The 15,019-nt window shown below is 36.2% G+C and overlaps 1 protein-coding gene across 2 annotated transcripts in view; it reads left to right on the forward strand.

Moving 5' to 3' along the window:
* The window catches only part of LOC123879710, a 93,684-nt gene extending 82,437 nt beyond the window's left edge, over positions 1-11,247 (forward strand). Inside the window, exons 8-10 of one of the 2 annotated variants that reach the window (XM_045927694.1) lie at positions 430-514; positions 4,302-4,376; positions 10,185-11,247. In XM_045927694.1, the coding sequence (XP_045783650.1) occupies positions 430-514; positions 4,302-4,332 (116 nt within the window). In that variant the 3' untranslated portion in view covers positions 4,333-4,376; positions 10,185-11,247. The remainder of the gene's footprint in view (positions 1-429; positions 515-4,301; positions 4,377-10,184) is intronic. The other variant, XM_045927640.1, reaches the window with a different exon arrangement.
* The last annotated feature ends 3,772 nt before the right edge of the window (positions 11,248-15,019 follow it).

Here is a 15,019-nt window from a genome sequence, read left to right on the forward strand (position 1 = left end):
TATCCGAAGCGATTAGCTCTCTCGTTCCTAATTCAAAAATTTAAACTGCTGGGATGTGGAACGTCTGAATACTAATTTCAAACCCTATTTTACCCCCGAGGTTGAATTTTCAAAAATTCAATGCATCTTAGCGGATATCTTCGTCATATTAGCTATCTGCATGCGAAATTTTAGTCCAATCCGTCCAGTAGTTTGAGCTGTGTGCTGAGAAGTTCACAACTCTCCATTTTCTTCCACAAACCCCCATGGACTCTCTATGTATAGAGCTCGTAAATGGGGATTTGTGGAAGAAAAGTTCACAAACCCCCAATGACGGCGATTGCCAATGGGGATTAGTGGAATAACCAGATAGATCAGTCAGTCAATCACCTTTGCATATAATATTGAGATTACATTTGGATTAGTTAGTAACGTATTGTTTTGTTTCAGACATCGTCATCCCGTCGCTACTGATAGCGGCGCTGTTCATTGGAAATGCGTTCATCGTGCTCATTATATACAAATACAGAAAACGGTAAGATTCTTCGCCATTGAAATGAAATGAAATGACATGAAAATGAAATGAAAATTTATTTGCTGAATGTGAGTTGAGTACAAAGGTGTTCTATCCATCCATCTATCCATCAGCCTGTATGCGTCCACTGCTGGACATAGGCCTTTCCAAGAGCGCGCCACCAAACACGGTCCTCCGCCTTCCTCATCCACCCGTTCCCCGCCACCTTCTTCAGGTCATCGGTCCAGCGGGCAGGAGGTCGTTCGTGCTTCTAGGTGTTCTATATAATATTATAACTACATATTCTACTACATAGCATGCAAATATTCAATACTCATCTTTTCATTCAATTCATAAACCTACTTTGTCGTATTAGTTTACAAATTGCGAAAAACCAAATTAAATTTTTTCGCGGGCAGATCCGTCGCATCCACCTTCAGCATTCACTCTTAAGTTATGGATATGGTAATATAATAATATATTTCTTTTCAAAAAAATATTTTCTTTTTTAACCCCCGACCCAAAAAGAGGGGTGTTATAAGTTTGACGTGTGCATCTGTATATCTGTGTATCTGTCTGTGGCATCGTAGCTCCTAAACTAATAAACCGATTTTAATTTAGTTTTTTTTTTGTTTGAAAGGTGGCTTGATCGAGAGTGTACTTAGCTATAATCCAAGAAAATCGGTTCAGCCGTTTGAAAGTTATCAGCTCTTTTCTAGTTATGTAACCTTCACTTGTCGGGGGTGTTATAAATTTTTAATTTACACTTGTCAACATTATAAAAAGTTAGGTAATTACTTAGGTAAATTCTATACTTAATAGCATGGTTGTTTAATATTATTTCGTTTAATAGGTCGTTTTTGTAGGGTCGGTGATTCAAGCATTCAAGTTCAAACCATTCCGATAAATAATAAAACGTTGGACGATAAGTCACGCTTCGTAAACAAATTGCTGTTTAAATAGCCTTTTCTTTGAGCACGTTTTAATATTTAAACCAACTTTGGAAATAAACGGTTTATTAGTATCGATCCATTTTATTAGTTTACTCAATAAATGATTAACAAACACACTTTGTAATATTTGTAATAAACGTATTTGTAATAAATATTAGTATGAAAGGCATGCAGTAATTTTGATCGATGAAAAATGTAATGAAATCTAATTTTGTTATTTAATAAAGGTAGAGTCGCCAACTTTTTACATAAACTCTTTGAAAATTAAATCAAAGTGATCTTTATGCAAATTAATATTTAGATACGACCTCTTTTGAAGCACCAAAATTTTGATTGTAACTAAATTACCAACAGTTCGAAACTAAGAAATTCTATTCTATTTTGTAACTTTATAGCGAGCGTGACAGATAGGATGCTCTGTCAGAAATGTAATTGGTGCGGTCGAGGTTAATTGATCAGTCAGTTTCGTGAGTCACGTGGTCCCTTTGTATGCAACGTGATATCCTCAGGACACGTAACAGAGCGTGCCACGTGACATAACTTCACGAAGTAGACGACTATATTGATCAAACTTTCCAGTAACTGCATGTTCAGGCTGCCCTGCCAAGAGCAGCTTCATTTTATTTATTTAAACAACTTAATTGCTTAAAACTATGACAAAGAATAAGGTACAGGATAGATTTACAAAAAAGGGCGACCTTGTCACTATAGTGACCTCTTCCAGGCAACCCATACTTAAGTTAGGCATACCCACACTTCATTTTCATAACTCGTGTAACTTTTTTTGAACAGAGCTGTTATGAGCTAAGTAATCAAAAAGAAATGATTATCCCCTTGGATCTCACATATTCCTTCCTCTTTCCTTCATTGGTTTACATCATTGGTGGATAATAGCCAAATCTATGCATATCCTTAGAACGTACGTAGTTGAAATAACTTGCTTTATCTAGGTTATATAGCTTTATAGCGAATTAGACAGATGGAACGCTTATTCAGAAATGTAGGAGATTAGTTGATCAGTAATAGTTAGATGAACATATTGATGAAACTTTTCAGTAACTACATTTGGGCTGCCCTGCCTATACTTGACCCGCTTCATTTTCATAACAGTCATGTAACCTTTTTCATCAGTTCAACGTCTCAGCTATTATAAGCTTAAAAATAAATGAAACGATTATTCTTTTGGGTCTCACATATTCTTTCTGTCTACGCATTCTTGCACATTCTTGGTGAATAATAGCCAAAACTATGTCTTTCGTTAAGATATCGTAAAAGTAACTCACTTTGTCCAGGGATGGTAGCTTTATAGCGAGCGTGACAGATGGAATGCTTTGTCAGAAATGCAATTAGTGCAGTTGAGGTTAGTTGATCAGTAACAGTTTGGTGAGTCACATGGTTCCTTTGTATGCGACGTGATAACCTCAGGGCACGACGTAACAGAGCGTGCCACGTGACATAACTTTATGAAGTAGACGAATATATTGATCAAACTTCTCAGAAACTGCAGGAAACGGTTTCTGTTTATAGTGCCAGATTTAGGCACAAAGGGTATGCGAGGATACGTAGCGAAGGGTGTGTGAAATTCATTAATACAATTGCTTCTTTTTTCATAGTATAGTGGACGATCTATAATCTATAATCGTTGTGCAAAGTGGCTTGTGGTTGGCAGTTAGCACACGTCACAGGAAGTAGCTCCATTGACGTTGATTTGTGACCAAGGCGTTTGTTTGGACCTGGAAAAATATCTTTAATCAATAATTTAATTCAGTTTAGTCTTCGTAATCCGCCTAGGGTTACTCTGGATGATTGAATGCCATTCAATTTATTAACTCTTTTGAATGTTAGAACGACTGAGTCTTGATCCCGCTTCTGATCTTTGATGAAAACTTCTACAGGGCTGAGGGCAGTAGGTATTTGTTGGGTTTGGTTGTATGAATATCCTCTCTAGTCATCTAATCACGATTTAGATCGCTATGAAAGGCACAACATACCAGTATTGAACCTATATTTAGCCAGGTCGCGTCGTGCAAAGTGGCTTGTGGTTGGCAGTTAGCACACGTCACAGGAAGTAGCTCCATTAACGTTGATTTGTGACCAAGGCGTTTGTTTGCACTGGGAAAATACGTCCAGCAAATTATTGTATTGATTTTTCAGTACGCCGTACTTTGTTTGCGTTGCCTTGTAATTTAAACATTTTTTGATAACTTTTAGTATCTATACCAACTTGGCAGCATTTTACTTTTACAATTTATAATTATGTACTATGGAAAGGCATTTTGAAGCAGTGGTATATATAGTCCATAACAAATAGACCTCTCACCTTAAGAATCAGGACTGAAATCGTACATTTAACACATAAAGTTAAAATGGCGCGTAAGAAGTCATTTTTTGCGCATCATAGATGCATTTGACGATTATAAACTGGTGGTCAAACCTTGCTCAAGCCTAGATTTTTGAGTCTTGATAGGCCTACGTTACATAAAACATTTCCCTTTTTAGCGTTCCGTACCTAAAAAGACAAACGGAACCCTTATAGGATCACTTTGTTGTCTGTCTGTCCGTCTGTCGTGTCTATGAAGAAAACCTATAAGGTACTTCCCGTTGACCTAGAATCATGAAATTTGGTAAGTAGGTAGGTCTTATAGCACAAGTAAAGAAAAAATCCAAAAACCGTGAATTTGTGGTTACATCACATAAAAAAAATTTGAAATGTGTTTAAATCAGATTAACTTGCGGTGTTCTACATAAAAGTGTTAGGTAGGTCTACATATATTGTACGATGGTATGGAACCTTTCGTGGGTGAGACCGAATCGCACTTGACTGGTATTTTAAATTAAATTTTTTTTTGGTTTAGCATGCCAGCAATGGAACCGATGCTCGTCTAGTGACCAGATTTGACCTGGCTTAACTATAGAGGGTGAAGAAACTTGTACGTAAATATCTATTTTATAGTGCAGAGCTACTTTTGTATGTGAGAAGTGTATTGTAGACATACGCTAGAAAGTATCACAATGAGCTAGACAAACTACTTTATTTATAAAATACCTAATAATTATATCATTCAATTATTTAGTTGCCGAACCGTCGACAGTAATGTTTTATTTACGTATTTTATCCTACGTTATAAAATTATCTGATATTACTTATCTTTAGATATGTTATCAAAAGCTATTGCTTTTAATAAGGCTTAATTGATAGTGTAATATTATATCGCGATTTACATAAAGTGTTTATCTAGAATCTAGATAATATTTTATATCTATAAACAAATTTCACATATGTACCTAATTGTTAATCTATCTATACTAATAAATAAAATTGGAGTGTCTGTCTGTAATTTCGAAATAACTACCTCATATTAAGCTCATATGGTTATTTGAACGATACCATAACTGAATCACACGTTTTTAAAATTTTTGTCTGTCTGTCTGTCTGTCTGTCTGTCTGTCTGTCTGTCTGTCTGTCTGTTTGAAAAGGCTAATCTTTGGAACGGCTGAACCGATTTTGACGGGACTTTCACAGGCAAGTAGAGGATTGACCAGGGCGTAAAATAGGCTACTTTTTTAACCGACTTTCAAAAAGGGAGTTGTGTTTTTCTACCTATGTACACCGAAATCTCCGAGATTTCTGAACCGATTTGCGTCATTTCTTTTTTAATCGATAGATGAACTTTGCGACATTGTTTCATAAAAAATTTGGAGTCCAACTCCTCAATCCTGATGCTGCAGGGGATCTGACCAATCCACGCGGGCGAAGCTGCGGGCATTTGTTATATTATACAATGCCCTGTACCTTATTGGACCTATCTACGAGTAATTGGGGATGAAAGTTTGTATGAAAGTCCACCATTTTTTAATTTACATCTATGAAAATCGGATTTGGGTTTTCGGGATTACGTATTTCAGGATTTTTTGAAATTCCATTCGCTCGCCGATTTTTAACCCCCGACCAAAGACTCTTCTTTGGTCGGGGGTTAAAAATCGGGGGGTAAAAATTTGGGTTCGGTCGTCAAACTTATAACAACCCTCTGGTTGTTATAAGTTTGACGTGTGTATCTGTGTATCTGTCTGTGGCATCGTAGCTCCTAAACTAATGAACCGATTTTAATTTAGTTTTTTTGTTTGAAAGGTGGGCTTGATCGAGAGTGTTCTTAGCTATAATTCAAGAAAATCGGTTCAACCGTTTGAAAGTTATCAGCTCTTTTCTAGTTATTACTGTAACCTTCACTTGTTTGCACACAACCTTCAATTAAAAATTTATAACACCCCCGGTGTTATAAATTTTTAATTTACACTTGTTATCAAAAATTCCACTCAAACGTGCCGGGGTTGGTCAGCTAGTACCTACTAAGTACAGCTATATATAAAGACAGTTGCTAGTAATCTAATTTGTAGGAAGCGTGTAGAATTCACGTAAGTCGGTATTAGTCCACAAGAGCCCTCCCCAACTTTCTTCCTAATCCCCTAAGCTTGTTGTACGGCCACGTAGTGGAAGCAAAATGCTAGTCTTTTTAAATAGTGGAGCTTTTATGAATTTAAATTTTTTTGCAGTAGGTAATAATTATGTCTAGAAGGAAACGTTTTTTGGAAAGCTTTAGCATAAAAAATGGCAAAGATTTTTATGTAGATGGTTTTAGGGTTTCCTGTGGAAAGTCTTTGACATTTCCAGTAAAAATTAGAATATACCCATCTCCGGGATGCAAGATATCTCTGAAGATTTTTTCTTTATTTTTATGCATAATAGTTTTCGATTTATCGTGCAAATTGTCAAAAAAATACCCGAGTACGGAACCCTCGGTGCGCGAGTCTGACTCGCACTTACCCGGTTTTTAATAGGATTTAATACAATAGAATAGAATAGAATAGATTTTTATTCAAATAAAGTTTTACAAGTGCTTTTGAATCGTCTAATAATTTACCACTGGTTCGGAATTACAATCCGGGTATCTTTAAAACAAGAGTGAATATAGGCACCTTCTAGGTAAACGCGTTCCATCTTAGACCACATCATCACTTTCCATCAGGTGTGATTGTAGTCAAGCGCTTACCTATAGTGAATAAAAAAAAAAGAGAATGCCGTTCCTACCGAGAAGAACCAGCAAGAAACTCGGCGGTTGCTCTTTTCAATTGTTCAAGCTTTCCTTATTGTCCTAGATAACTGTATATTGTATGGTTGAATTGAATCATAACCAGATACTTATTTGTTTGTAGAATAGCTACATATCCTATGGATAGGTACAACTTTATTTAGTTAGTATGTACTAGTAGTGCACAAAAGAGCTTTGAGTTTCGAACTTTACTCATTCTACTGTTACGCCGTGTGGTATTGTGTGACTGTAGTTTACTTCGTATTGCAATATGTGCTGGTAGGTATTATACCTATAGTTGCTACGCATATTTTGTAGCCCTTTATACACTACAGTATTTATTTATTTTGTAGTATTTTTTAAGTACTACAGGATGCCCGCGACTTCGTCCGCGTGGATTTAGGTTTTTAAAGATCCCGTGGGAACTGTTTGATTTTCTATAGGTACATTGACTGTTGGAATCGTTAATAGATACAGAGGTGGTGTTGTGGTACCGTCCGTCGCGGACGTCCGCGTAGGTCATCCGCGTCGCACTGAAAAGGCCTTAAGAACGTCGATGTCAGTCAGTTTCTCCTTTTAAGTACTAAGTAAAAACTGGTAACCACTACCAATCTAATAAATAGTTTAACAAAAGTAAGTATTAAAAAATGCATTACTTTTAACGAGAGCATTTTGTTAAAAAAAAAGGAAAAAACGAGGTTGACAAGTGAAATAAATAAAAATCCTTCGTAGTTAAGTGCCAAGTAAAGCCAATTAAATGTCGAGTACACTGCGACGTAAATAAACTAAGTGAGTGGAACATCCTTTGTACGTTTGTAGATAGATGGAGGAAAAACGCTCGAAGCGGTGTAAATTGGTTAGAGCGGTGTACTTTTCGGTAAGTTTGTAGTTAGCCGTAAATAGCGCGGCGCGTCGAACTGTGACGACCCATCCGATTAACTGATTTTAGAAAGTTGGCAGATGCTTGCAAGTTTCATTTCTTTTCATCCTGAGAGATAAAAAGTAAAAATTTAAATCCATGCGAATAAAATTGCGGATATCATCTAGATGACAATCTAAATATGTATATAAAGCTGACTGACTTACTGACTGACTGATCTATCAATGAACAGCTCAAAGAACTGGACGGATCGGGCTGAAATTCGGCGTGCACTAGATATTATGACGTAGACATCTACTAAGAAAGGATTTTTGAAAATTCAATATCTAAGGGAGGAAAATTGGGGTTCAAAATTTGTGTAGTCCCTGCGGACGAAGTCGCGAGCATAAGCTAACTAGCTGATGCCCGCAGCTTCGCCCGCGTGGATTGGTCAAATCCCCTGCAGCATCAGGATTGAGGAGTTGGACTCCAAATTTTTTATGAAACAATGTCGCAAAGTTCCACTATCGATTTAAAAAAAAATGACGCAAATCGGTTCAGAAATCTCGGAGATTTCGGTGTACATAGGTAGAAAAACAAACTCCCTTTTTGAAAGTCGGTTAAAAAAGTAGCCTATGTTACTCCCTGGTCAATTCTCTACTTGTCTGTGAAAATCCCGTCAAAATCGGTTCAGCCGTTCCCAAGATTAGCCTTTTCAAACAGACAGACAGACAGACAGACAGACAAAAATTTTAAAAACGTGTGATTCAGTTATAGTATCGTTCAAATAACCATATGACCCTAATATGCGGTAGTTATTTCGAAATTACAGACAGACACTCCAATTTTATTTATTAGTATAGATAACGCACAATTATTGGGCACTACCATATTATATGCGGCAATCAAACATTTTTTTAACATTTTAATGTATTTATTTTGATTTCTGGGGTCCCTGGCCTTAAGTTTGGGGAAATTCCGCATGAACCGGATAGGTTGCGGATGCGCGGAAAAAGCACGCATGGCGTTTTTTACGCGCAGATAAATGGCGTCCAACACTTACGATACATTAAATGAAGTTCATAATATTGTTTTAGCTCACGATTTTTCACTAGATTTGTCCTAGACAAGTAATAATAACAATCACTTTGTTTTAAAAAGTAAAAGCCGTAAGAAATGGTTTAGTGTCCGTCCATTTTATTAAAAGCTTATTACTCTAAAAGTGTGTTATTTTTAGAACAAGAAGTTTTTATTCGTCGCCTAACAGCTTTTATTCTACTGTGAGTTATTAAAAGCTTATTTAATTACGTCATTTGTAAACCGGCTTAAAGAGATCCCGAAGCCAGATTAACATCAAAGGCTCGGCTCCATTACCGCTAATCATATTTTGGCGGGAAAACCGTTTTATCTCTATGTATTTAATGTTACTCTTTTATGCTGCTTATGTCACTCTGAGTTTATTAAATCACAATATTACTTCATGGCAGTGCACTGTAAGGGCCGGCGCACATATGGCGGAGCGCAGCGCAGAGCATTTTTCACAGTCAAAATATTATCAATACTGTCCTTATTGAAATAATATCTAAAATCAATTGTACGTTCGTGCGGATACTCGCGCATCCGCGCGCAGTCCCGCGCGTGCTCGCGCATTCTCTGGTAGAATTTCGCGTAATGTATCACGCGATTAGAAAACTTCGCGGGCATGCTCTGCGCTGCGCTCCGCATTTATGTGCGCCGGCCCTTAAGGCTGAGAAAACAAAAAAGACAAAACGATGCAACAGCTACGTATTACGGCGCTTAAGACTTTGTAATTCACTAGAAATTACTATATGAAGGCGATTAAACTGCGCAACGTAGGCATCAGGCAAGAACTACGCAGCGCGCTGTTTCAAACTTCAGTAGCTTGCTGTGACCCTCTTGCTCAGCAGTGTGTATTTCATTAAAAGCTTTTTATTATAGGTTGTTTTGTCATTCCATCGGAATTGGTAACTGACACAATATTTCAGGAACATTTTATACTTTAACTAATGTTTAAGGGACTATTATTCAAATCAAATATCCTCGTCCTAATGAAATAAGAGCTTTGTCAATTAATTCTATTTTAGGGAGATTCCTTTTACTCTCGAAAAATAAATAGAGCGACATAATTTCTCTTAATATTTTATATACCTACTGTAAAAGTGGAAAAATACTAGGATAAATAATTAATGGGAGGTTTATTTCAAGTAACAAAGACTCCTAAAACGCGGAATTCAGCTAATTATAATCTATTTAATAACAACTAAATAATACAATATACTTATGTATATATATATTATTATATTATGTGAATCACTACTGCATGGTTTCTATAGCAGTTGAAAGCTTGCATCAGCGGTTCACGTAACAGGCCAGCCTGCCGAGTGCTGCCTATTAAGTCCACAACTCTGATGGCGGTGGCCAACCCATAACCCTTCCTTTTATTCCTTTCCTTTTTTTGGCCTTTTATTCGGGACCTCGGGGGATCGATCCTGGGCACGCACCTCTAACTATAAATTATGCGCGTTTCAACATTTAAGCCATTAAATATAACTTGCTTTAACCGTGAAGGAAAACATTGTGAGGAAACCTGCATGCCTGAGAGTTCTCCATAATGTTCCCAGAGGTGTATAAAGTCTGCCAATCCACACTCGACCAGGCGTGGTCAAACCCTTATTCTGAGAAAAGACCCGTGATGAGAGTCTTTTTTTTACTCCCCCAGAGTTGGAAAATAAAATTGACTGTATTTTTCAACACAAGTTTCTTGTCCACAGAAAAACCGATGACCTTGAGGACGAGTTCAACACGATACCACTGAGTTCGAACGGCGTCCACAGCGCGGGGAACGCGGTGTAGCTTGTCTAGCTGCCTGTATGAGGTCACGCCCATCGGGGAACTTTACACTAGGAGCATGATGTCTCTTCCAACACTCACTCTTGGAAGACTACGCTGATTCGGTTTTACATGGTTCCTAATTACTTGTACAATATTGACAGGTCTAAAGACATATGCTGAGAAGATCTATCTCTATGCAAAATATAGCTTGACTTTCTCAGATTATTATTTTGAGAACTAAAGCATTCAACCAAGCCCGCCCGACCAAAGCAAAGCGACTGCGAAGCGGGAACGTCAGCTGCGCGGCGATCGCTTCCCACGATATTTTAATAGCGCCTTGCATACGTACGCGACCAACTACACTTGAAATTATTATTTGGTATGCTTAGAAATAGTAATTATATAGCTTTGCATTTTTTTTTTTAAATTAATAAAAAATTAAGTTTAATTTTTATTAATTTTTGTCTTTTACATGGTTTATTTTCGCACCTAGTTGCCAAAATTTCGTCTAAACAGAGCTAAATGTTTCAAAGATCATGCTATAACTTTCAAATTAAATGTAACTTTACTCTATTGTTGTCGGGCTTAGATAATGGAGAGATAAATCGATATCTGACTTAGTTTTAGATCTAGATTTTAGATCTAAGGCTAAATAGCTAGTAGATCTGTCAATTATGTTACACTTAGGAACTGTGTATAATCGAATTAGAACCAATTTACGTTACCATATTTTATTAGTTTTAGTATGTACATTGTCATAACATTTTGTAATACTTCCGCATTCTATGTATGACTCCCTTAATTATGATTTTTTATACATAAAATTGTAATTAGCTTATTTTGCTATTTGTAATGATGTAGGAGAATAGGTATTTATTTAAAAAAAAAAAACTAAAGATTCAGCTGTTACCAACCAATACAAGTGAAAATTCATGTTCTCATTTTATTGTACAAATTGCCAAAGATCTTTTGATGCAAGTTTTCCGACAAAGAATTTCTTTTGTAAACAGTACTATTACATGTTAAAAATAAAAATGTAAAAAACCGGCCAAGTGCGAGTCAGACTCGCGCACCGAGGGGGTGCCGTACTCAGGTATTTTTTCCAACATTTTGCACGATAAATCAAAAACTATTACTATTATATTATTACTATGCATAAAAATAAATAATAATCTGTTTATAATGTACAGGTAAAGCTCTTTCATATGATACCCCACATGGTATAGTTATCTTACTTTGAAAACTGAAACACATATTTTTTTGTGATTTAACCATAAATTCACGATTTTCGGATTTTTTCTTTACTTGTGCTATAAGATCCTACCTACCTGTCTTTCATGATCCGAGGTCAACGGGAAGTACCTTATAGGTTTTCTTGACAGACACGACAGACGGACGAACAGACAGACAGACAGTTTTTCCTTTTGAGGTACGGAATCCTAAAAAACCAATTCTATACGATTCCTGAATTAAACGCATTGCCAGTAAAATTCACACGTAATTTGAGGTTTCAACGAAAATATATGAAACATGAAACAAACAAAACGAAAACTTTGCGGTCTGTACTCTGTACGAATTTTTGACGTAATTTTCCTGCTCGTGATTTTTGCATCAAAAAGTTATGAGCGTACCTAAAGTAGCCGTTAGACTCAAGGCACATTGTGGGGAAAACGAAGCGACCCGAGCGACACGTCTTTTTTGAAATGTTGCAAAGTAAATCGAACTTTATCTCCATTTCCTATGTACTATGGTATGTTGAAACTATGGTAGGCATTAGTAGCTTCTTTACTGGCAAGTGTCAGGGCGTAAAGAAGTAGCTCATTGAAGTATTTTAACTGCGGCAGGTACTCGTAGCTAAGCAGTGCTTTTATGCCTATATGATCTGTACGCCACTGTATTTAAGTATTTATTAAAACTTACAAATAGCAGAACATTAGTAAATAATAATAGTACAAATACGTTCACTATTGAACGTGTTTTTGAGGAACAAATTCAACAAGACGAAAATAAATCAACGCTCATCAGCATCTCTTTTAAACATCTTATAATACTACTACAGTATGTGGTAGAGATAAAATTTTGGTTTGCTTTGAAATATTTTAGAATAGACGTGACGCGCTTCGACTCTCCCGCAATGAGACATGAGCATAACATTTCATTTTAAGATCTGTTAAATGTAAAAATATTTTTTTTTTTAAATTTATTATGCATAATAATTTTTAATTTAACGAAGTACGTGGGTTTTATTTCTTGAACATATCGCTGTAATTTATTAGTAACTAGATATTTATCGTGTAGTTTATTTGAAGGTCAAGTTACCTCGAAAAATCTGTCTTTTCCTTAAGTTAAATACAAAAACTAGGTATGCTAAACGCTTGTATTAAAAAATCAGATAATTAAATGCATATTTAAGAACTGTTGAGATTTCAATTTAAAAAAACCTTAGAACTTAACTTTAGACCATGTGACCTTTAGGAGCATCTGCAGACTACAGATTAAACGAATGACCAAAAGTTTTCTGACTTAAAAATTTACGGGAAACCTAGACGGTCCTCGAGCTTTGCTTTTAGCTGTGTTGCTGTTTTATTTGTGATGTTTGCGTGCTAGGCATTCTTCCAGGTTTTTTCAAGTGTATTATAAATTATATTACGGAGCTTTCACACTGAAACGTGTAGTGTCGAGAATTGATTGATAGTGCGGAATGCCATGTAGTTATTACTAAAATTTAAAAGCAGACTTTGTGTCGATCTGTAAGTAACAAATGAAAACAACGTTGGTACATTTGGATCAATAGATATTTGACAGCTACAGTGTGACGATAGCGATCAACTCTGACTGGCTGACATGATATTCTTACTATTGGCTAAAATACACAATTGCAGCATGAATACCACAAATTCAGCCAATCACAGCCATTACGATTATAGAATGTGACTACAACTAAGCGCTAAGTGGGCTAGATAAAGTCATTGACCGATCAAAATCTGTAGTCTGAAGAGGCCCTAAGAATTAGATTTCCTAGATGTTAAGTAAGGACTGATATAAATATATTGAATACTCTTGATATAAATATTGCTATTTTCTGATTTTAGTCGCACATGTGGTCACTGCCTTATTTTTTATTTATTTAAATTACGTCAATTAATTATTACTGGTCATGCTTCTTAGTTGTAACCATCGATGTATAGTAACTAGCTAAGTCCTTCGGTTTCGTCTCGAAATTGTTAATGTTTTTGTATGTATTTGGCGAAGTCTGTATAGATTATGTAATGAATAAAGGCACTATCTTTAAATGTTAAAGTTTTATTTTTTACCTAATATCTTTTTAATGTGGTTACTAGCAGATATTATTTAAAAAAATATATGAAAACAATTATTCTACCATAAATAGCAAACCAAAAAGGGCTTTTATTTTATTACTTATGCATGAAGTTTGGCGACCCTAAATTGTTATTGATAGGTGGACATTTCGGCGCTTTCATACAATCAGATCTATATATAGGTATACAGATCTGTGGAGGAAAATAATATTTTTTTAAATTACTTTGATCGTCCTTGACGACAAAATAGCCCGTTGGTATAGTTGGCGTCACATACCTAAGTGGCTCTTCGAGTGTTGGTTATTAATTATTTATTATCCATATCCTTATTTCATCCATAGCTGCTGCTCTCAATACCTAGGTAACAGTACGATTGTATGAGAGCACCGAAATGCCCATATTACTAACATATTACTAACTAGCTTATTCCCGAGACTTCGTCTGCGTCGACTACACAAATTTCAAACTCCTATTTTTAGTTTGAACTGTACGTCGATAGATCAGTCAGTCAGCTTTTCCTTTTATTAACCCTCGACCCAAAAAGAGGGGTGTTATAAGTTTGACGTGTGTATCTGTGTATCTGTCTGTGGCATCGTAGCTCCTAAACTAATGAACCGATTTTAATTTAGTTTTTTTTGTTTGCAAGGTGGCTTGATCGAGAGTGTTCTTAGGTTCTTAGCTATAATCCAAGAAAATCGGTTCAGCTGTTTGAAAGTTATCAGCTCTTTTCTAATTACTGTAACCTTCACTTGTCGGGGGTGTTATAAATTTTTAATTTACATTGTAAGTATATTTAGAAATTAGATTGGGGTCGCCAAACGCCAAAAGTCCTTTTTATATAATTTGATATTACTGGTAGAATAAAGCGTGCTCTTTATTCGCATCGTATTACGTTAACGACGTCGTGAAGTGGTGATGTGGACAAGCACATAGACTACCGATAAGTAGTGCTTAAAGCTTCCACAACTACATTTTGATTTTCAACTTTACTCAAGGCTAGAGTCCCAGGTATTTTTCATACAGAATAACTCTGCACTAAGTGAGATTCACATTTTATTTTCCATTTGTTGGAGTAGGTAGTATGTTATGGAGAAGGGAGCGGTGTCGCAGGCGAGCTTTCAAGAGATATGTAGATTCAAAAGATTCGTAGTGCTTAACCCCGATTTAGCTTTCACATCAGTTTATTTTACTAAAAGTTTTTATTATAAACATGTGAATGGTGCGCAGGAAAATAGGTACTCTAAAATATTGCTTCTGACATTCGCATAATATACGTTTCATCATGATCAAAACTCATTGCTGGCTCACTACTGAGCACGGTTCTCCTCTCAGAATGAGAAGGGATTGGACCCACAGGAGGCGAAAATCATCTCGGCCAAGAAGCTGCCGCTGTTCCTGGCGGCAATCAGTATACCTAGACGGGAACTGTAAAATGGGGGCGATCACAATAGATC

This window comes from Maniola jurtina, chromosome 1 (genome assembly GCF_905333055.1).
Source record: "Maniola jurtina chromosome 1, ilManJurt1.1, whole genome shotgun sequence".
Classification (NCBI taxonomy): Eukaryota; Metazoa; Arthropoda; class Insecta; order Lepidoptera; family Nymphalidae; genus Maniola; species Maniola jurtina.